Consider the following 23,821-nt stretch of genomic DNA (forward strand, 5'->3'; position numbering starts at 1 on the left):
GCCCTGTGCTCACTGCCTGGCACCGTGGAGCTCGATTGGCATTTGCCATTGAACACCAGAATTGGTAGGTTCACCGCTGGCACCCTGTGCTTTTCACAGATGAGAGCAGGTTCACCCTGGGCACACGTGACAGATGTGGAGAAGCTATCATGCTTCACCAGGCCTGTACCATCATTCAGCCCGACTGGTTTGGTGATGGGTCAGTGATGGTCTGGGGAGGGATGTCCATGGAGGGACTCACAGACCTCTACAGGCTAAACAATGGCACCCTGACTGCCATTAGGTATCGGGATGAAATCCTTGGACCCATTGCCAGACTCTACACTGGTGCAGTGGGTCCTGGGTTCCTCCTGGTGCACGACTGGTGCCTCATGTGGCAAGAGTATGCAGCCAGTTCCTAGAGGATGAAGGAATTTATATAATTGAAAAGCTCCTACGCTCGCTTGACCTAAAGCCAATAGAACACCTCTCGGACATTATTTTTTGGTCCACCCCCTGCCGCCAAGTTGCACCTCAGTCTGTTCAGAAGCTCAGTGATGCCCTGGTCCAGATCTGGGAGGAAATACCTCAGAACACCATCCGTCATCTTATTAGGAGCATGCCCTGAGGTTGTCAGGCATGCATACAAGCATGTGGGGGCCATACAAACTACTGAGCACCATTTTGAGTTGCTATAATAAAATTTTAGCAAAATGGACTAGCTTGCTGTATAATTTTTTCACTTTGATTTTCAGGGTGTCTTTGAATTCAGCTCTCTGTAGGTTGACAATTTTAATTTGCATCAAATGATGTGGCATCCTTTCCTTCCTAACACCTACCCAGTCCATATCAGTATAAATATTCAGCATATTTTTCCCTATTGCGATATGATGTGTTTTCAAAGTGTTCCTTTCATTTTTTTTTTTGAGCAGTGTATATTTATATATATTTTTTTATTAATTCTGTTTTTATTACATTTTAAAATAACATCTGCAAACTAATAGATAGGGTGCACAAAATGAAGGATATGTTCAGAAAAAATGACTAGAAAAGTAGTTCCCATTTCTCCATATTATAACTTACAGTTATTTCATAAATCCAAAACTGCTGTCCTTCCACCCATATAAAATAAACTCAGCAATCTGTAGACCAAAACCAGTAGTTTAGAAAATGCACCTGAATTGCTTGTGACAGCACTTGTGGCAAAGTATCTCATGTTGTTTAGAGCAGCTAATGAACTAATAGTTGGGATGTTGATTCAACTAACAATAATGTATGACCTTGGTGTGTAGAGGTGACAGGAGCACTTTAATATTTAAAGACATTAAGGCAATTGAAAAATTAGGAAACAATTCCCATTTATTCCATGTGTACTGTATATTCATGGAACCACCATGTTTTTAAACCATACTACTGTAATTTTTATTTAAATCATCATCATTGCATTATAAATTACATTCTAGTAGATGCTGAAATAAAATATAAGGGGAAGAGGGTTAAACCCTTTAACCCCTAAAGCCTATGTACATTTTTTAAAATTCTTTCTATCTGTATAAAAATATTTGGTGTACCTCTCTCGGCCCGATGGACCACTAGGCCCTTCATCTCTCTCCCCAACTCCCCCCCCCCTCCCTTTCTTTTTGTCTTTCTCCTTCTTTTCCCCCCTTCTTTTCTCTTGTCTTTTTTTTTGCTCTCTCCTTTCTTTTTCTCTTTCTTATATAACAGTTATATGATTACATTTTATAACAGGCTACATTTGCGTTATTCGTCATATCTTATCAGATAATGGAAAACCTGGTATTCTCGTCGCATATATATCTGATACATTGTTCATATGATGCATGTACATTCTGTTCCTATACGGTGTTTAGCTATGCCTGGTCCTTCATATGTGACACAACCCTCAGTTTGGATTTTTTTGTCTTTTATATGTCATGCTTTGGGTGATAACCATTGATGCAGACTTATAGATATTTTATTGTTGTGTCCTTTCCTTTTTGGAAATTAGAAACAATAAAAATATTTTCACAACATTTGGTAAGCAATACTCTCCATTGCTGCTCCACATGTCCTCCTCCATGGCCCAGTGCCAGTCCTGTTATGGTCTGAATGGTGCTCCACTTTATGTGATCCCAGGGTGTCAGGGTCACCATGGGCTATGAAAGAATGCTGCAGTTCACTTTGTACAGCTCTTCTCGGCAGCATTCAGAACTAACCGCCACTGTTACAGGCAGAATATAAAGAGGACCCAGGGACATTGTTTTACTATATGTAGGGAAATTCTTTAACCACTTCTGCTTCGGAGGTTTTACTACCCTTTCGACCAGGCCATTTTTTGCTATTGAGCACTGCACTACTTTAACTGGTAATTGTGTGGTCATGGAGCACTGTACCCAAACAAAATTTGTATCATTTTTTTTTCACAGTAATAGAGCTTTGTTTTGGTGGTATTTGGGTTTTTTATTATAAATATAAGGAAAACAGAACATTTTGAAAAAAAAATATGTATATATATTTTTTTACTTTCTGCTTAAAACATATCCAATACAAAAAAAAAAAAGAAAAGTCTAATTTCTTCATAAATTTAGGCCAAAATGTATATGTCTTGGTAAGTACTCAATAAGTGTATATTGATTGACTTGCGTGAAAGTTATAGTGTCTAAAAGCAATGGTATGTTTACTAGAATTTTAATTAATTATTGTTATCATTGACTTATAATGGGACATTATAAGTCAATGATAACATTGTCACATTGATAGTGCCGCAGACGATTAGGAATAGTCTTGGGGAGATATATTCTAGCTAGTTGCCTGAAGTTCTGCTTCAAGAATAGGTCTGGTAGTCTCCTAAACTAGCTACTGGAGTTGTTGGGCAGCACAAAGAGTTCAAGCAAAGATCAGGCATGGTTGACAACAATGAAAGAGCTTCAGGTCTACAAATAAGGCCCCTTTCAAACGGGCTGTCCTATTAAGTCCGCCTGTCAATTTTTCATGCGGACATTATCAGACCATCCATTCACCCCTATGGAGTGACGGATGTCAGAAGACACATGTCCACTGACACCTGTTGCTATCCGATCCGATCATGTCTGCCAAACCCAGACGGATGGTGGTTCTATTTTCCATCCGTCTTGTGGATTGGACCGGATGCGATTGGATGAAAAGGACAGGCGGTCCATTTTCTTCTGATCTCCCCATAAAGGAGAGCAGAACTCTGACAGGTCTGTCTCTGCACAGTGAGCGGAGAAGGACCGGTCATCCGCTTGTTCAGCGGGAAACAGTGTGCGAGTCCGTCAAAGAGATTCGCCCCAATGTGAAAGGGGCCTAATGGTCTTTAGACTTAAGCTGGTTATAGATGGAATGCAATTTGGCCAGTTCAGCAGGAACAGGACTAATTTCAATCCATGTATGGGCAGGCTGGTTGTACTGAAGTCGATCCATTGATTGCCTTTAGTACAACCAGCTTGTCTAATTTTTTTCCATGTGATCACTGCCGGTGGATATAGCCGCAAGCAGTGATCATTGTATTCTGAAGATGGAGAAACCTCCCACTGTTAAAATACAATAGCTCCGTTGGAGAGAATGTGGTGATGGGGGAATCTAGCAGTTTTCTTTCCTTCAACCTATGGTTGAAGGAAAGAAGACTAGTTAATGTACAGCCTAACGCAGCCAAAATTCCATAGTAGCATGACAATACCGTAACAGTGGCACAACAACAAAAGACCAGTGTTACAGAAAAACTATCAATTCACAGGTGGATAGGGGAAGCTGTTTTTTTGATTTTCTATTTAAAAGATTTACCAAACTAAATTTCATTCTCTTCATTCTTATATATTGTATTTTTCTATGAAGAACCAGATGGTGATTTACAAATCATATTATTTTTATACTTTGCTTGGTTAATTTATTTCTCTTTCTAGCTTTGCTTGAACTAATTGAATAGCATATAAATAGCACTTGTTGCTCCGGTTCAGGTATAATACTTCAGTGTCGGGACAGCAGCTTTGTGTAATGTCAGAGATACCCCAGATGTAGACACTTTATGAATGATTTGTACACTTCACAGGCTGTGCCTTTGCAATGTTTGGTGCCAAAGTAAATATCATCAAAATGTTTCCAGTTTGTCAGCCTTTGCCTGGGGTTTGATAGCTTTCAAACTTTCAGAGAAGGGGTTTCAGAAACATTGTAATTTGCCTCTTGGAACTTAAAGTGTTTTGCTTTTGTATTAGATGATGCTATTAGTTGTCTAGTTTATCTCTTTTTTTTAATGTTTGTGTGGGTATTTGTTTATTTGTTTAGCCAGAAAATACTATAAAACTACAATAACTGGCTAATACAAAAAATAATTTTCTATAGTGGTTTTACATATATTTTAATTTTTTGTATGATTCTCAATGGTAAAAATACATTTTTTTAATATTTAGATTTCAATATTTTTATTGATTTTATGAAAAGAAAGAGAAACACTCATGGTATAAACTGGCAATAACCACCATGAAAAATAACATACAGTTAGCAATGTGTAACACATTTTTTAATATTTAAATATAAATAAATGCTGTAAAGATTAACAAATATTTCTCTTTTTAGCCAGATTCATATTTTATATTACATATGAATGTTGCCTGTGTTTATATCCAACCAACAAATTAACCACTTGACCTCCTGAACATTTACCCCCCTTCATGACCAGGACATATTTTGTGATACAGCAATGTATTACTTTAACTGACAATTGCACAGTCATGCAATGCTGTACCCAAATAAGATTTATGCCTTTTTACCCACAAATAGAGTTTTCTTCTGGTGTATTTTCTGCGTTTTTTATTTTATTGCGCCATAAACAAAAAAAGACCGTCAATTTTGAAAAAAAAAAAAAAGCAATATTTCTTACTTTCTCCTATAAAACATATCCAATAAAAAAATTTAAAAAAATCTAATTTCTTCATACATTTAGACCAATACAGTATTTCACAAAAGTGAGTGCACCCCTCACATTTGTGTAAATATTTTATTATATCTTTTCATGTGACAACACTGAAGAAATTACATTTTGCTACAATGTAAAGTAGTTTGTGTACAGACAGCTTGTATAACAGTGTAAATTTGCTGTCCCCTCAAAATAACTCAACACACAGCCATTAATGTCTAAACCACTGGCAACAAAAGTGAGTACACCCCCTGAGTGAAAATGTCTAAATTGAGCCCAAAGTGTCAATATTTTGTGTGGCCACCATTATTTTCCAGCACTGCCTTAACTCTCTTGGGCATGGAGTTCACCAAAGCTTCTCAGGTTGCCACTGGAGTCCTCTTCCACTCCTCCATAACGACATCATGAAGCTGGTGGATGTTAGAGACCTTGCGCTCCCCCACCTTCCATTTGAGGATGCCCCACAGATGCTTAATAGGTCTGATGACATGCTTGGCCAGTCCATCACCTTTACCCTCAGCTTCTTTAGCAAGGCAGTGATTGTCTTGGTGGTGTGTTTGGGTCGTTATCGTGTTGGAATACAACTCTGTGGGCCAGTTTCCAAAGGGATCATGCTCTGCTTCAGTATGTCACAGTACATGGCATTTATGGTTCCCTCAATTAACTGCAGCTCCCCAGTGCCGGCAGCACTCATGCAGCCCCAGACCATGACACTCCCCCTACCATGCTTGACTATAGACAAAACTCCCTTGTCTGTGTACCGCTAACCTGGTTGCCTCCACACACGCTTGACACCATCTGAACCATATGTTTATCTTGGTCTCAGCAGACCACAGGACATCCAGTCCAGTAATCCATGTCCTTAGTCTGCTTGTCTTCAGCAAACTGTTTGCAGGCTTTCTTGTGCATTATCTTTAGAAGAGGCTTCCTTCTGGGAGAACAGCCATGCAGACCAATTTGATGCAGTGTGCAACGTATGGTCTGAGCACTGACGGGTTAACCCCCCCACCCCTTCAACCTCTTCAGCAATGCTGGCAGCACTCATACGTCTATTTCCCAAAGACAACCTGGATTTGACGCTAAGCATGTGCACTCAATCTCTTTGGTCGACCATGGCGAGGCCTGGTCTGAGTGGAACCTGTCTGGTTAAACTGCTGTATGGTCTTGGCCACCGTGCTGCAGCTAAGTTTCAGGGTCTTGGAAATCTTCTTATAGCCTAGGAAAACAATTCTTTTTTTCAGATCCTCAGAGAGTTCTTTGCCATGAGATGTCATGTTGAACTTCCAGTGACCAGTATGAGAGAGTGAGAGTGATAATACCAAATTTAACACACCTGCTCCCCATTTACACATGAGACCTTGTAACATTAATGAATCACATGACAACGGGGAGGGATAATTGCTAATTGGGCCCAATTTGGACATTTTCACTTAGGGGTGTTCTCACTTTCGTTGCCAGCGGTTTAGACATTAATGGCTGTGTGTTGAGTTATTTTGAGGGGACAGCAAATATACACTGTAATACAAGCTGTACACTCATTACTTTACATTGTAACAAAGTGTAATTTCTTCAGTGTTGTTAGATGAAAGGATATAATAAAATATTTACAAAAATGTGAGGAGTGTACTCACTTTTGTGAGATACTGTATGTATTTTGCTACATATTTTTGGTAAAAAAAAAAAATCCCAATAAGCGTGTATTGATTGGTTCGCCCAAAAGTTATAGCGTCTACAAACTATGAGATAGTTTTATTAATTTATTTCTTTTTTACTAGTAATGGTGGTTATCAGCGACTTATAGTGGGACTGCGATAGTGCAGCAGACAATTTGGACACTAACTGACACTTATGACACTCTTTTGGGACCAGTGACATTATTACAGTGATCAGTGCTAAAAAACATGCACTGTCACTGTCACTGTACTTATGACACTGGCTGGGAAGGGGTTAACATCAGGCACAATCAAAGGGTTAAATGCGTGCCTAGCCAGTGTTTTTGCACTGTGTAGGAGGTACTATTTCTAGGGGAAGGCATGGATTCATGTCCCTGGAACAGGATCCATACATTTCCACTGACAGAACGGCAATCCGCTTTGTTTACATAGGGTGACTGCCTTTCTGCCTGTGTACTGAACGATTATCGGGTGCCGGCAGACTGATCACAGTTGGAGTGAGCCACCGGCGTTGCGTATGCGGGCGCCCTACCCGGAAGAGTCGGATCACGTATATATGCGTGATCTGGCACACAGGTGCCACGCTGTAGCAGTAAAACTGTTATGGGGCAAACCTGAACTGGTTAAGCTGCAGTCTACTTTTTAAATTTACCTACTAGCCTTAGCTCATCTGCTAAGAGAAGCCTACTATACAGAGCTCAGTAGTTAATACTGGCATTTACAAACAAAAGTGACAGGGCCAGAACAATGACTCTCAGTACTTCCCAAATTTCAATACGAGGGAAGGGAAATTAGCAATAAATGTTTATTTGTTAAATAAATATTTTATATTAAAATTTAAAAAAACTGATATAAACAATGGGTTTGTGAAAGAAAGTGTAAATTTTGTATATAACGGAATTCTGTTATGCTTTGCTTAAGTATTGCACACTGCACTCATTGTGCACATGGCACTAATAACATTTTGATTATGTGTTTGCATTCTTTTGAGTCCTGATAAGAAACTAGCCTGCCTATGTAACGCCCCTTGTTACCGTAAAAGTATTACTATTCCGCCAAATAAACAGATCAGTGATTTAGAAAGATGCTGAGTGTATCTTTTCGTGTCTGTTCCCTACTGCAGTAGTTATTATTAATTTGAAACCACTGATCAATGTGATGATAGGAGTTGCCTATCTATAGTATTTCCAGAACAGTTTAAAGTGTATAAACCTAAAGACATAATTATAAAGTTGACACAAATCTAATATTATTTTGCCTAAATAATTTAAAAAAAAATGAATGTGTAGTCAGGTGCTTGACTAGAGACAGAGAGGGGTTTATGACACTGTGCAGCAGTGTTCTCTGTCCTCCCAATGGACTTCAACTGAATAGGTAACATTATCTCACCTCCATCCACCAGGGAGACCTGACAAGCAGAAGCAGCTCAAGTGACTTGATGGTTGGCAGCCTTGAATCACAGGAGATGAAGTTCCAGAAAGAAACTTTACTATGGCAGTTAATAATCTACCGGACTTAAATTCCCAGCAGCATTATTCACTGCTTGCAGACTTTACTGGGACTGTACTCATGTGCACCTTCTTAAAAACTGGGCCCCAACACCAGCTGGCTGAAGAACTAGGGCTAAAGACTGCTCACTGATATAGCTGCTTCACAAGAGCTTTGCCTGCTGTCCATAGTAAGAGGTACCACTTTAGGAAATCTGAAAATGTATTGCTGTCATTTATATAGAGTGTCTAAAGTGGATATAGCCTACTGTTCACAGAGGAGTTATCACAGTATTGATTGTCATTGCTGTTACTGTTTTCTAATGCCATTATGTATTGCTGATTTTGTGGCTTACAAAGTTTACAGTTTTTTAGCTGCAAAGAACACCATTCTATACTGCTTTAGCCTAGAGCAGCAGTCCCCAGCCTTTTTGGCATAGCCATATGGGGAAGGCGGGTGGTTCACGGAGTCTCACAACCCCCCTGCGCTGCACTGTAAAGGAGCACTGTGATATAAAGGAGAAAACACAGAAAGAGGGGTGGGTGGCACTGCCTAGGGGCAAGTAAGATGTAAACCTAGCGAGACTATGGCTAGGTTCAATATTACGTGATAGGCAAAAGATGTACACAGTGCAGAAAGGTATAAATATACACCACTAGTGGTTAAAAAAAAAAATTCAATATTATAGCTAAAAATACATCAAAAAACATGTGACAAGTTTTTATCCAATAAATACTATAGCTCAAATTCATCAAAAAAGTGGCAAGTGATAAACAGTGATATATGCTAATGAGTGAACAATTATATCAAAATTCAAAGGACTATAATATATACTATAAAATCATCAAAGTGCTGTTGTGCAACAGTGAATAAATATATAAATCAATAAATGAACAAGTTAAATCAAATGCACAGTAAGGTAAAAAAGTCTATAAAAATAACAATCCCAAGGCAATTTTGAAAGTGAATGGTGACTGTGAGTGAACTCGTGCTCCCCTCTTTCCCAGGACTGCACTCATCAAAAGGAGGAACCCCTACAGTCAATCACTGGTCAAGGTATGGCTGATGTAGATATGGCCGATAATATTAACCATGGCCACATGAACTGTGGGTGCCAGTTCGTTTAGAGGTCCCCAGGTGGATAAAGATGAGAATATCTCATAGTGTAAATCCATATTAAAATTGCTTTATTAAAGGTTAAAAAAAGATACTCACAAACAAACAGAAATTGAAAGCGGTGATCGGAGAAGTGTATCCGGAACGTATATGCGTTCCACAGACCGGAAGTGGAAGTGACAAAACGATGAGCTACGCGTTTTCGTCGATGTCACGTCATCAGGAGCAGCGTCCATTACATCCATTCCACACCAATTTATACAAGAAAGTAACCAGGCAATGGGACATCAATATCAATCAAGACCGGAATTAGCTGAAAAGAACCCGTCCCACTCTGAATGGAAAAACAAAGCGCTAAAACGTTGCTAAGCAGCGGGATACAGCAAAGTTAGCCATTTAGGCAGACCTACATATAATTCAGTAAATATTATTTGTTGCACTAAATCAAACAAAGTGCAAATGAAAAATATTAAAGATATTCAATCTCAAAATATTGCAACAAAACTCCATGTGATTAAATACGTGACATGAATATTGAATAAGTCCTTTCGGGAATAACATCCATGTGTATATAAAGTGCTGTGATCTCTAGATAAAAGACTCCTCCAACACAAAGGTGACCAAAACTTCTCAGTGACTGTGAGAAAATCCACCACCAGAAGTGCAAGCCTCTCACCTTAATGTCTAACCCAGGTGCCACCCAGGGTCAGACAAGGCAGTCCCCTAACAGGGGTAATCAGTTATCCTCAACAAGGTATGAGCAAGAGGGTCCGGGATCAGCACAGCTCATCCATCCATATCACAGGGCCATAGATGAGAAAAGGGGAACAAAGCAAAGAAATCTAGTGCTCTCTGTATAACTTGATCAGGCAGAAGTTTAATTGAAAATCAGGGTACTAACAAAACGCTGTAGTATACAAGTGCGATACAGCAATGTTTCCATGGAAGGGTGTGCAGCACGGCTCCGCCCCCCCTGTACGCGTTACATCAGCGCTCAGGGCTATCGACTTCTTCAGCAAGGGGGAACATATAATCCATGCAGTCATTGCCCCCAAGAGACATTGCGAGAGCTGCTAAAAATATATTAACAAGCCGGTGATTACCTGTGTGTTATTATGAAATTTGGGGTCTTAGAGCTCAAAATTTCCCCTATGATTGGTACCTGCCAATCAATTTGACCTTCGACCCCGCCTTGGCTGGGCAATCAGAGACCTTTGATACATTAGACATTGTGTGCCCTTGTCCACCTGGATCCAACAAGAGTTCCCTGATAGTAGGAACAAACATTGATCTCATCAGCAGACTACTCACTCCCCTTGTCTCCAAGCATGACACACTGACTGTGTGTACACCCTATGTTGTGACAAAGCTCTAAAGGAAGGGGAAGTAGGGAAGTTGTGGTGACTAGACAAAGATGAGAAGATACTGCAGCCAAGGGAAATGGCATGTCTACAATCTTCAGTTTAACTGGGATCAACCAAGGTCCTTTGTTGTCCTTGAAGCTGAAGCTCATGGGGAAATGACACAGGTTGAGTTAATACCTGAAGTGGTGTCAACCAGGGCCTTAAAACAAAGTCATGGGAAGATTCCTGTCAATGTTTACAACATTACTGACTTTCCATTGAGGTTACGGGCCTGGATGCTGATCAGACAAGTAAATCCAGCTACTCCAGTCTCACTATCTCATCTGGTTGGGGAGCAGCAGATGAAACCCCAGTAGAAAGATTCCACCTGCAGAACACCACATTTTCACCTGAATGGAGTGAGAGTGCCAAAACCCAACTCTTGAGATAGTGAGAGATGATCTCTAAAAACGACTTCTTTATGGGATGCGCAAAAAGGACTCAGAAAATAATGAGTGTCTGTGTTTGTGTATGTGCTTGCTGAGACAGGCTGATGCACAATGATGAGTCTTGAGAGTTGGATATGGTAGTTCAACACATCTCTACATGACTACTGAGTGTAACTTCCGCAGCTGCAAATCCACACCACACAAATAAACGCCGGAGCGTTACACCTTATGCCTTTCCCATAGTGGTTGTGAGGGAGAAGAATGGCTTTCTAAGAATGTGTATCAATTACAGAACACTTAACTGGAGAACTATTTCTGATTAATACACCACCCCACAGAAGGAAGATGATCTCTAATGCCTGTCCAGGGTAAAGGGGTTTAGTGTGCTAGAACTGCAGAGTGGGTACTATCAAATAGCTATTCATCCAGAAGACAGAGAAAAGACAGCTTCCACCAGAAGGATTCTCTTGTTCTCACTGAGTTAACAGTTTGGGAAGTATCCTACCTAGTGATGGGCCAAACACCCACTGGTTCAGTTCGACACCAGAACTCCCGAACATAGAAAATGTTCAGAACCAAACCAAGAACCCTATTAAAATCTATGGGACCCGAACCTCGAAAAATAAAAAATAAACATTTTTAAGGCCTATAGAAAAGTTATTGGTCATAAAAAGGGTATGGGGGCCCTGGTACTTCCCTGTGGGACATGTATCAATGCAAACTTTTTTTTTTATTATCATTTTTAAAGGAGCAGTGATTTTAATGATGCTTAAAGTGAAATAATAAAAATATGAAATTATTTTAAATATAGTGGCAGGGGGTCCCTTAGGCTGGCCATACACTATACAATTTTCTTATTCAATTTCCTTTAGATTTACCTTAAACTATGTAGTGCAAGGGCCTGCCTGACTGCATACAAATTGAAAGTGTTTAGGTTTGACCCTATATTACATGGTTTTGGTAAATCTAAAGGAAAGTTGAACAAGAAAATTGTATAGTGTATGGCCAGCCTTAGTCTGCCTGTAAAGAGCGGTGCATCTGTACGGTGTATAAATCCTGCTGCAGCAAAACTGACATATATAAAGAAAAAAAGATGACATTTAAATTAATTTCCCCTGCAAGCTTTCTTTATTTTGTAAACAACAGCTTGGGAGCCAGTCTATATGATGAGGCCATATTTTAGTGCATGTGCTTCGCCGCTGACAGCTGAATAAAGAAAAAAAACATTGCCAGCAATACAAAAATGTGAAAAAAAACAGCGTGGGGGTACCCCCCCACAATCCATACCAGGCCCTTTTGGTCTGGTATGCATTTTGAGGGGAACCCCCTTGCCAAAATTACAACTAAAATGGCGTGACCCCCCCCCAAAGTACGTACCAGACCCTTATCTGAGCATACAGCCTGGCAGGCCAAGAAAAGGGGGGACAAGTGAGCGCCTCACCTCAACCATCCCAGGTCACATGCCCTCAACATGGGGGGGTGCTTTGGGTTGGGGAGAGCCCCCTGCTCCAAAGCACCTTCCCCGCAACCCTGGGCATTGATTGTGGGGTCAGTCATTATTCATGATGCCCGCTGCAGTGCTGGACCCCAAAAAAAGAGCTTAAAAAACCCTGCCCACGACAAAGGCTACAACTGTCTGCCTGCTCTGCCATCTGACAGTTCTTAAATAGCTTGGGGCGGGGCCACTTGGTGATGTCACCTAGTGACACCGCCCTCTTGTGATGTCACTGACCTAGCATGCACCAGTTGGTGATATCACATATTCACCCATCTCTAATCCTATCTTTTAAAAATAAATAAATAAATTCAATGAAAGTGACATGAAATGAGTTTCAGCATCAGCCATGGTAAGAGGAGCTTTCTAGTGAATTTAATGATAACGGACCCCTGTAATCAAGGGTGACCCCTGTAATCAAGGGTGTGGTAGGGGCTATGATCTCTGTGACACATTTTTAATGTCACTTCTGCTCACCTATCTTACTGGTCTTTCTTTTTCTCTACTGTTTAAAGGATTTGTGCTTATGTGAGGAGGAGCTTTTAGATGGGATGGGGTTTAGCACTAAAAAAAAGTATTACAAGTGTTTCTTCTAGGGGCATAAAGGATTACATTTAACTAGGAAATATCATTCCTGATCCAGTAAGGCAGAATTCTACAACATGCATAGATAGGAATGTCAGGGGGGTTGCTATATTATAGAATGTACTGCACTGTCTTCGAAAATGTTAATATTGCATTGCACCTTGAAAATCAAGTGGACAAAGAACAAATAAAAATACATTTAGATAAGTTAGATAGATGTTACATAGTTGGTCAAGTTGGAAAAATAACACATATCCATCTAGTTCAACCAATAGAAAAAAAATAAAAATACATTTAATACCTCAATATACAGAATCCTATGCCACAGTTGTACCAGAGGAAGGCCATGGTCCAATTTACTCCAACAGACAAAACAAATCCTTCCCCGTGACCTAAGGCAATTGGATATTCCCTAAAATAAAAATATCTGGTATTATTACTTGTAAATGTTAATAGGCAATTATATTCTGTGCATTCAGAATCAGGAATGCATCGAGCAACGTTCAACTGAGATGAAAATATTATATGATAGCGCTACCAGGAAAAGTGATAAGTAATTAAATGTAATCATCAAATAATGATCAATATAAAGTGCACTTGATAATAAATAGGACAATAGAAATTAATATATATCACAATGTTAAGTGCAAAATGCTTTGTGCTAAAATATGACCATAAAATCTCTCATCTTGGTTTTTTACCTAAGTGGGCAGCAGCTTCAGGTAGTACTTTTCTATATTAATATAATTTTAGCGCGGGTTTTAAGTTCACGTTTCACTGGGCTGGCTCAAACTAGTTCCTGAAGGAAACCTTTCCGTATTTGGTTAAACCACTTTTCCTCTAGTCTCAGAATGCCCCCTTGACCCTAAAGTGAATAACATAGCACCAAGTTCACTACATCGACCATGTATGTATTTATATATGTTGATCATATCCACCCTTAATCCACCCCTAATCGCCTCTTTTCAGGGGAGAATAAATTGAGTTCAGCTAACCTTTCCTCATAGCTGAGGTTCCTTATGCCTCTTTTCAATGTAGTTGTTTTTCAAAGAAAAAATCTGAAAGTTTTCATTATTTCTCTTTTCAGTTTTTTCCTTTATTCATGTGGAACATATTCCAGTCACATATTAGTAAATAGAATTCTGTATGAATGTGTGTTGTGGCTAATTGCAAAAGTAATTACAATGTTCCAAATCACTGAATATGTATTTATATTCATTTAATATTTTATTTTACATTAAAAACTTAATTTAGCATTTATTTTTTACCAATGGTGACCTACAGAGTTACAGGTATCAGAGTACTATATGGGGTTCTGAATGCTGCAAAGTCCTGGGTATCATTTAATAGATACCTAAAGGCTGCCATAGCCAGTGAAGGAGGTCCGTTACTGCTACTGTATGCATACTAAAAGGGTTCCATCGCTTCAGGATGCCATCTTGGTGCATTTTGGCATTGGCCACAATAATAAGAGGCCCACACAGTGAATTAACCTAACCATAAGGCCTAGTCCACGCCTATGCAGGTTGCAGTTTGAATATTCCAGGTGCATTTGTGTTTTTCAATACATGTTTTTGATCCATTGAAGTCTATGGAAACAAAAACCAGAAAAAAGTCTCTGGCCCTTTCTATAAAATGCATGGATGTGAACGTGATCCATGTAGTGTGTTTCTGCCAAACTGAAAATGCACTAAAAATGCATAGATGTGAACCTAACAGAATATACACAAGATTACATTTTTTACTTTTAGTAGATTTTTAAAGGGTTTTAAGAACATCAACTTTTGTAATAGAATGGGTGGTTATACAAATAAAGGTCCATTAACACAATGTCGATAGTGAACAATACAGGGCCACATTCAAATACCTAAAAAGTAAACAAAAAGTTGCATAAAGTAGGTAATATACCCAGGATGCAGTATTTGGGTCTGGGTTGAAAATGTTAACAAAGTATGTCTCATCCAAGTTAAAGGCGAAAGGTCATTTTGCATTAGTAAGAAAAGATCACACATTTTGTGTTTTTTTTTTTTAAACATTTTTATTGAGAATGAAAAGCACAATACAGGAATTTGTATAAAAGAACAAGTGCAAGTACAAGTAAGAAAAGTAAAAGCGAGCGTTCATAGGTGTGGGTGGTAGATCGAGGTGAGAGTAGCAACTGAAGGTAATTTCGGAGCACATTTTGTGTTTTGAGGGGGTTTTTTGGCTTTTGGAAAAATGCCAGTGATGATGTGAGTTTAGGGCAATTGAATGAACGTGTTCCATTTCAACAAGAGGGGAATACGAAAACTCCCCCATCAACAAGAAGAAAAATCAAGAGAATGGAGTAGAAGGGTAATCAAAGGGGGTACGGGGAGGGCATAAGTGGGAAGATTGAGAGAGAAAAGACAGAGGGGTTGGAGGAATAGGAAAAGGGGGGTAAGGACACCAGGGCCTATCTGCATGTGCCCCTTCAAGATGCGCCACCTACAGGGAGGTATAGCTTGCTGTTGGTAATGAAGGGTGTTGTATTCATGACTACCATACAGTACTACAAGAATCTTTTTTTTGTGCGTATCTAGGAGAATGCTGGTGAGTTTCAATATATTTTTTTTTCAATTCACCTTTAGTCATCTCTATGACAAATATGATAGTGTGAGGTGGGAACCAAGACTAATCAACTCTGTAAAAGGTGTTTAGTACATATCCTAATCACATATCCTTGTACAAGCTCCTTCATATTCTTCAAGCCCAACGATAATTGTACAAATGTTGCTTACAGCAATGGCTTCAGATGCACTTGAGTGAACTTAACGCCCAATTAAAGCTATTTTTTTTGTTGTTGTTACGCAGTCAGGCTGCTTAACAAGTAAAGAATATGTGGTTTCAAAGTTCTCTCAAGTTATACTGCCCTTTGGTAACAGCACATTGAATTTCCAGACTTATGCTCTTACACAAAGCACAACAGTTTAGGCCTCCAGCAGTTCAACATGCCCCCTACAGGGTGCTACAATCAACCACACATTTCAGAGAACAAGAGGGTCGTTGTTTAAAGAACTGTGCCAGAGAGCAGTAGTCTGAGCCTCCAGCATGCTGCCAGGTCAGGGTAGTTTAATATATCTTGAAATCACTTTCAGTGAATAAAAAAAAAAAAAAAAACATATTCTTTACTTGTTCTGCAGCCTAACTGTATAATAAAAATGTAAAAAATTGCTTAAATCCGGCTTTGATAAAGTAGGAGTAATGATGATGTACAAAGTTAACCAGCGCTGAACAAACTCATCACATTTCACCTGTGATCATTTGAGCATAAAAGGAAAGAAAAATACTTGCTGATTGGTTACTGTGCCTGTTGGCTGCATGAAAACACCAGTAACTGTGTTTTATCACACACATACAGCATATTGTCAAAAGTATTGGGACACCTGTCTTTACACGCACATGAACTTTAATGGCATCCCAGTCTTAGTCTGTAGGGTTCAATAGTGAATTGGCCCACCTTTTGCAGCTATAACAGCTTTAACTCTTCCAGAAATGTTTAGGAGTGTGTCTATGGGAATGTTTGACCATTCTTCCAGAAGCGCATTTGTGAGGTTAGGCACTGATGTTGGGCAACAAGCCCTGGCTTGCAGTTTCTGCTCTAATTCATCCCAAAGGTGTTCTATCGGGTTGAGGTCAGGACTAAAGTCAAGTTCCTCCACCCCAAATTCGCTCATACATTTCTTTATGGACCTTTCTTTGTGCACTGGTCCAAATAATTTGGTGGAAGGGGGGATTATGGTGTGGGGTTGTTTTTCAGGGGCTGGGCTTGGCCCCTTAGTTCCAGTAAAGGGAACTCTTAAGGCGTCAGCATACCAAGACATTTTGGACAATGTCATGCTCCCAACTTTGTGGGATGGCCCCTTCCTGTTCCAACATTACAGAGCACCAGTGCACAAAGCAAGGTCCATAAAGACATGGATGAGGGAGTTTGAGGTGGAGGAACTTGACTGGCCTGCACTCAGTCGTGACTTCAACCCGATAGAACACCTTTGGGATGGTTTAGAGCAGAGACCGCAAGCCAGGCCTTCCCCTTTCAACATCATTGCTTTTGAAAGAATGGTCAAACCTTCCCATAGACACAATCGTGAACCTTGTGGACAGCCTTCCCAGAAGAGTTGAAGCTGTTATAGCTGCAAAGAAGGGGGCAACTCAATATTCAACCCTACGGACTAAGACTGGGATACCATTAAAGTTCATGTGCGTGTAAAGGCAGGCATCTCAATACTTTTGACAATATGCTGTATGTGTGTGATAAAACGCAGTTACTTGTGTTTTCATGCAGCCAACAGGCACATAGGAAGAATTAAAAAATAGTAGGTGCTCGGATTTACATATCGTTTTCTTCCCTATGTCCTATCTCTCATGTCAAGAGATAGTAGAAACAGATAGTAAAACATAATTTCAAGAATCTTGAAATAGGGTACCAGCAAAATAAAACTATTATAGTTGCTGGTTCAGCCAGAGTTGGGCTTAAATTAAACACAGTTTTTTAAAGCTATAGTTCTCTATTAGCATACTATTTTATTGCCTTTGCCAACAAGAGACCATAATGTGACTTGTCTAAACTCAATATAAAAAAGGAACAACACACCCGATCAAGTAACTTCCTTGGTTTATGTATCTTGTATATGTTTTCTTGCTCATTTATTTAAGGAGGATATCTCTTCTAATCTATATTTATTGCATTTTCTTTTTCAGTGTTGGGCATTTACACGCGCATCATGCAAAGCCAATATATAACAGCAAAAGAGAGCAGAATTTCAGGAGGGGATGCCAAACTGTCTCAATTAAATCTACAGCTAAAATTATCAGCGTGCCGTTCTTCCGCCTAGAGGAAACTATGAATTCCTCTTCTGGCTCTCCAGTGTATAACTATTCCCCACTAGACTTCTTTATAAAGGCCAATCTGTCCATGCCAATGTTTGGAAATGACAGCAAAGAGCTTGATTTTGAGGAGTTGGAGAAAATGTTGTTCCTCTTTGATAAAGAACCTGTAACCATCAGTCTTACTGCCATGTATATCCTATCTTTTATGGTGGGCATTGTCGGAAATATAATGTCTATTAAAGTGCTGACTAGGAAAAGAACTGGTAGGACATCCAGTCTGAGTGCCACCAGAAGCCTTCTGATTAATTTGGCGATTTGTGACCTTATGGTGGTTTGCGTCTGCATGCCCATTACAGTTGGGAACTTGATCTACAAAGCCTGGGTATATGGTGACTTCCTCTGTAGAGCAGTGCCCTTCATTCAGGCAGTGTCTGTTTCGGCCAGTGTACTTAGTCTGACTGTCATAAGCGTAAACAGGTATTATAATGTACACAATCCATTGAATGCCAGATCATTTTTTACCCAAAAGAAAATATATGGCACCATTGGTGTGGTGTGGGTACTATCCTCCAGTATTTGCTTGCCTCTCATATTCATGAATAAAAAAGAAGATATAGAGATAGATCCAGCTTTGCCTTCATTAGTGTTCCCAATCTGTAGAGAAATCTGGCCACATGTTATGTTCAAACAGGCCTACAACTTCCTTTTGTTCTGCTCCTTGTACTGCCTACCTGTCCTTTTCAACTTGGTCATTTGTTTCTTCACAATACGTAAACTGTGGAGCTCTTCTGGAAATTTTAAGGACTGTGACTCCAGGAACCAATCTTTGCCAGTTTCCCGACTTAAGATCAGAAAGAAGATTGCCAAAATGGTGGTTGCGTTGGTGTCACTTTTTGCCATCTCATGGCTTCCTGTCTATATGATGGACATATGGATTGATTTTAGCATCCCCAAACCAACTCAAGATGATACTCCATCACCATGGATCCTTCAGCTGAGACCTTTCGCTCAGTGGCTTGGACTCACCAACTCTAGCCTCAATCCAATATGTTATTGTTTTGTGGGAGACCTTTATCGGTCAGCCAAACATATGAAGAGCATATACCACAACAGGATGGTTTCACTGTTTAGTTTCTCCTTTTCTGATGGATCTCCATCATCAATACCTAAGCTTCTGTCTTACAAAAACTCTTTACATTCCACCAAAAGGTCCAAACTGAACTGTCCCTTGTCAATGGGGGAGAACTGTGAAAGTTGCTATCCGGTGATCAGCGTGTGTGAAACACCTGCTCTGACCAGCCACCCATTGTCCTAGAAGCTAATACGATGGAACTGCACACTAATCATTCACTTTGTAAAGATAGATTGTACAAAAGATTCCACTAATGACTTTCATTTGCATTATAGATCTATGACCCAACCAGACAGATGTGATTGTCAGTAGATTTCGACTGCTTTAAATATTTTATTTCAATTAGTGTGAGTAATATTGCTCCACTCAAATCTTGTCAGAGACACTGCGAGTGTAAAATTGTACATAAGTCAATCCTGTGCAAAACTTCATTATAAAAAGAAAGACGAAACTACTGTTAAACAGATATTATTTTTGTATTTAATTTCGTAAGTTAATGTCTTGGGTTTGTCCTCTTTATCTAAGGAAATGGCAAATTTAGCAATAAATTTAATATTTAAAATCTGAATTAATGAACGGTTATATTTAGCAATCACATAGTAATTATTCATTAATATATTTCATTTTTATTTTATGAATTCTTCCATATGTAATCTTTTTTTTTTTTTTTTTTTATTGAAATGCTGCTCTTATTTTAAATGTCTTGCCTGCTACTTGCATAAGGGAAGCCCTAACTGCAGAGCTGCAACTTTATTGCAACACTAAAATAGTAAAAACTGCTAAAGCTGAATTAAAAGCAGATAAATACACTGATGAATGGTATCTATATGGGAATTGTTTTAAACACAACCACCCAGCACAATCCTGCCCGGATGGAACTTTTTCCTCCCCCAGTCTGTGATTTGACAGTAAACAGAGAATTAGCAGACTGATCAGCTGATCCTTCTATCACTTTGCTCTCTCCTCCTATCAGAATTTCACTCATAAGCATTGCAGAACAATCAAATGGCTCCTTGCATTGCTTCTCCTAGTCTGAGCTCTGCTGTACAGGGGATTGCAAGCAGCTGATGCCAGGGAAAATTCAGGTACTTACTTATGCTGTGTGAATTTAAAACAACATACAATAAATTGTATAATAATGAATACAAAGCTACACAAATTTTTTATTTTTTTTCCCCTACAAAGAGTATTTAAAGAGGTCTCTAGCATTTGTTGATGAAATGATTATATACTGATAGATTTGTATCCTGTATATACATTTCTTGATAGCTAAATTAATGTGTCTTCTATATCTGCTGGAGTTCAGCTTTAAGTTGTCATTAACCACTTCTGGACCGGAAGGATTTTCCTCCTTAACCTTCCTAGCGATATTCCCGAGCGTGGCTCGGGGTTAAATTTCAGAGCCAAAAGCGGTAACCCCGAGCCACACTCGGGGTACCGCTAGGAAGATCGCTGGATCCTGAAAGCGGGGATACTTACCTTGTCACCAGGAACCAGCGATGTATCTCGGGGGTGTCTGGCGGCGGATCTTCCTCCCGATCTTCTCAGTGCCCCGGCTTCCGTCTCCTGCGACGTGACGTTCACAGGAGGATGGAACCGGTGGCAAATTCTAATGTAAAACACACCAAACACACTGATACAATGCAAAATTTCAAAAAATAACATTAGTTTGCCCCCCAGTGCCCTTTCCTGCGGTTTTACTGTACTTTTTATGTATATATATATATATATATATATATATATATATATATATATATATATATATATATATATAAATATATATATATATATATATATATATATATATATATATATATATATATATAAATATATATATATATATATATACACATTTATATATATATATATATATATATATATATATATATATATATATATATATATATATATATATGTATACATACATACTTTAACTTATTTATAGTTTTTATTATATTATAATTTATGATTTTGTGTTTCAAAATTTATCATACCCAAGATGTTATAAAGAAGAACGCACAGTAAAAAAAAATCATATGTAAATAGTTGGTTTGGGCTGCTCGTCCTTAAGAATTACATGCAAAATAATGGTACCGCTTTCAGCACCTAAAATCCGAAAGAATCATACCGCCAGGGAGGTTAATGACCAGGCTATTTTTTGTGATACAGCACTGCATTAATTTAACTGACAATTGCGCAGTCGTGCGACGCTGTACCCAAATAAAATTGATGTCCTTTTTTCCCACAAATAGAGCTTTCTTTTGGAGGTATTTGATCACCTGTGCGATTTTAATTTTTTGCGCTATAAACCAAAAAACAGCGACAGTTCTGAAAAAAAACAAATCAATATTTTTTAGTTTCTGCTATATAACATTCCCCAAAAAAAAATAAATCTATTTTTTTAATCATTTTAGGCCAATTTGTATTCTGCTACATATTTTTGGTAAAAAAAAAAATCCCAATAAGTGCATATTGATAGGTTTGCGCAAATGTTATCGCGTCTACAAACTAGGGGAAAGATTTATGCCATTTTTATTTATTAATTTTTACCAGTAATAGCGGCGATCAGTGATTTTTAGCGGGACTGTGACATTGTGGCGGACAGATCGGACACCTAACTGACATTTTTTACACTTTTGGGGGGATCAGTGACATTACTACAGTAATCAGTGCTATACATATGCACTGTTACTATACTAATGATACTGGCAGGGAAGGGGTTAACACCAGGGGCAATCAAAGGTTTAAATGTAAAAAAAAATCAAGCGGCTGAACTGCTGCTATGTTTTCATTGTGCAGGGAATCGCTGACTGAAAAAAAAATCTGAATGATGCCTGCAGCTGCACCCATCATTCCAACGTCCCATCCCACCATCATCAAAGAAAACAAACCTTTAGGATCACTTTAGGACCTGTTCACACCAAAATGCGGGGTGGGAAAGGCACATTCCGTGCACGGTTTTTGCACTGCAGGGGAACACGCTGCCTATGTGAGACGTGTGCGGGTGCTAATTGATTGTTAACCACTTCAGCTTCGGAAGGCTTTACCCCTTTTCTGTCCAGGTCATTTTTTGCAATACTGCACTGCGTTGTTTTAACTGACAATAGCGCGGTCATGCAACATTGTAAAATGCAAATAAATTTGATGTCCTTTTTGGTGGTATTTGATCACCTCTGCAATTTTTATTTTTTTAAAAAAACATGATTTTTTACTTTCTGCTATGACACATATCCAATAAAAAAAATTTTTAAAAAAAAATCAAATTTCTTCAGCAGTTTAGGCCAGTTTGTATTCTGCTGCATATTTTTAGTAAAAGAAAATCCCAAAGAGCTTATATTGATTGGTTTTGCACAAAAATTACAGCATCAACAAACTATGGGATAGCTTTATGGACTTTTTTTTTTAAATGTTATTGTTTTTATTAGAAATGGCGGTGATCAGTGATTTTTAGCAGAGCTGCGACATTGCGGCGGACAAATCTGAAACTAAAGCCCCGTACACACGTACCGAATGTCGGCCGAACGATCGGCCGTCTTTTGTCCGGTGCTGTCCTGTCGGTTGAAAAATGCAAAAGACTGCACACAAATTTTGTCGGCCAACAACAGCCGACTGCAGAAGTGATGTCATGTGATGGTTAACTTTCCGTGTGTTTTTTCTTTTCTGAGCATGCCCAGTCTTGCTAATCTGCTGTTTGTCGGCCGAATTCTGTACTGACTGGCGAACAACAAAAATATTATAGCCTGCACACCCGATTCTGTTCGGCTGAAAAGTCGCTGTCGGTTGTCGGCAGCATCATACTAACAAGCCGACAATCGGCCGATCGTTCGGCGGCCGAATATTTACGGTACGTGTGTACGGGGCTTTAGTGACACTTTTTGGAGACCAGTGACACCAATACAGTGATCAGTGCTAAAAAAAAAAAAAAATGCACTGTCACTGTATAAAGGACACTGGCAGGGAATGGTTTAACATCAGGGGTGATCAAAGGGTTGCTTTATAACTGTGTTGTGTCAGTAATTTTTGGTGACTGTAACATTCACTGCTTTGTAAATATTTCCCATAAAGTATTGCTGTACAAAAAATGACAACTGTTAAAAAAATGATTTGAAGGGCACTAGCACAATTGCTCTAAATGATCTGAAATGTCTATTCATATTAAATACTTGGATTTGTCTGTATTTTTCATAAGCATTGAATAAACCATTTTATATATAAACATAAGCATGGTGTTACTTGTGGTTCGCTTTGCATAAACATTTTTGCACCTTTAAAAAGTGTTACTAAACCCAGGAGCCTGCATTCACTATATCTTGTCTCCTACAGTACACAAAACATGGAAATGCAATTATTTTAGTGAATATAAACTGCTAAATACTTTTTTTTCATCAACAGTATATAGCAGTCTTGTGACCTGTATCAGTGTCCAGCCAAGCACTGGTCAAAAATTGTAGGATGAGTTTTCATTAGGGATCAAACAATTATCGGCAAAGCCGATATATCGAGGGCCGATATGCACTTTCCCCGATATATCGGAATCGGCCTTTTGATTTACCGATATTTCGGGAAAGTGCATGTACCAGAGTGATGCCTGCAGCTAGAGACATCACATCGGTACCGGTGTCCATAGCCGACGGTCGGCTGTCTAGTAATGACAACCGATGCGGCTGAGAAGCCGCTCAGCTGTCATTACAAGGAGTGGGAGGGGACGTTCCCCCCCTTCCACCGCCTTCCGCGGCTCGTTCAGGTCTACTGTCCCACCGGGAGACCCGGGAATCCTACCTTC

The 23,821-nt window shown here is 39.1% G+C and overlaps 1 protein-coding gene across 1 annotated transcript in view; it reads left to right on the forward strand.

Moving 5' to 3' along the window:
* The window catches only part of LOC309558240 (galanin receptor type 1-like), a 63,994-nt gene extending 44,399 nt beyond the window's left edge, over nt 1-19,595 (forward strand). Inside the window, exon 2 of the mRNA XM_082261279.1 lies at nt 17,778-19,595. Within this exon, the coding sequence (XP_082117405.1) occupies nt 17,920-19,221 (1,302 nt within the window). The 5' untranslated portion in view covers nt 17,778-17,919 and the 3' untranslated portion in view covers nt 19,222-19,595. The remainder of the gene's footprint in view (nt 1-17,777) is intronic.
* The last annotated feature ends 4,226 nt before the right edge of the window (nt 19,596-23,821 follow it).

Source organism: Pelophylax lessonae (genome assembly GCF_965119305.1).
Source record: "Pelophylax lessonae genome assembly, chromosome: 6".
NCBI lineage: Eukaryota > Metazoa > Chordata > Amphibia > Anura > Ranidae > Pelophylax > Pelophylax lessonae.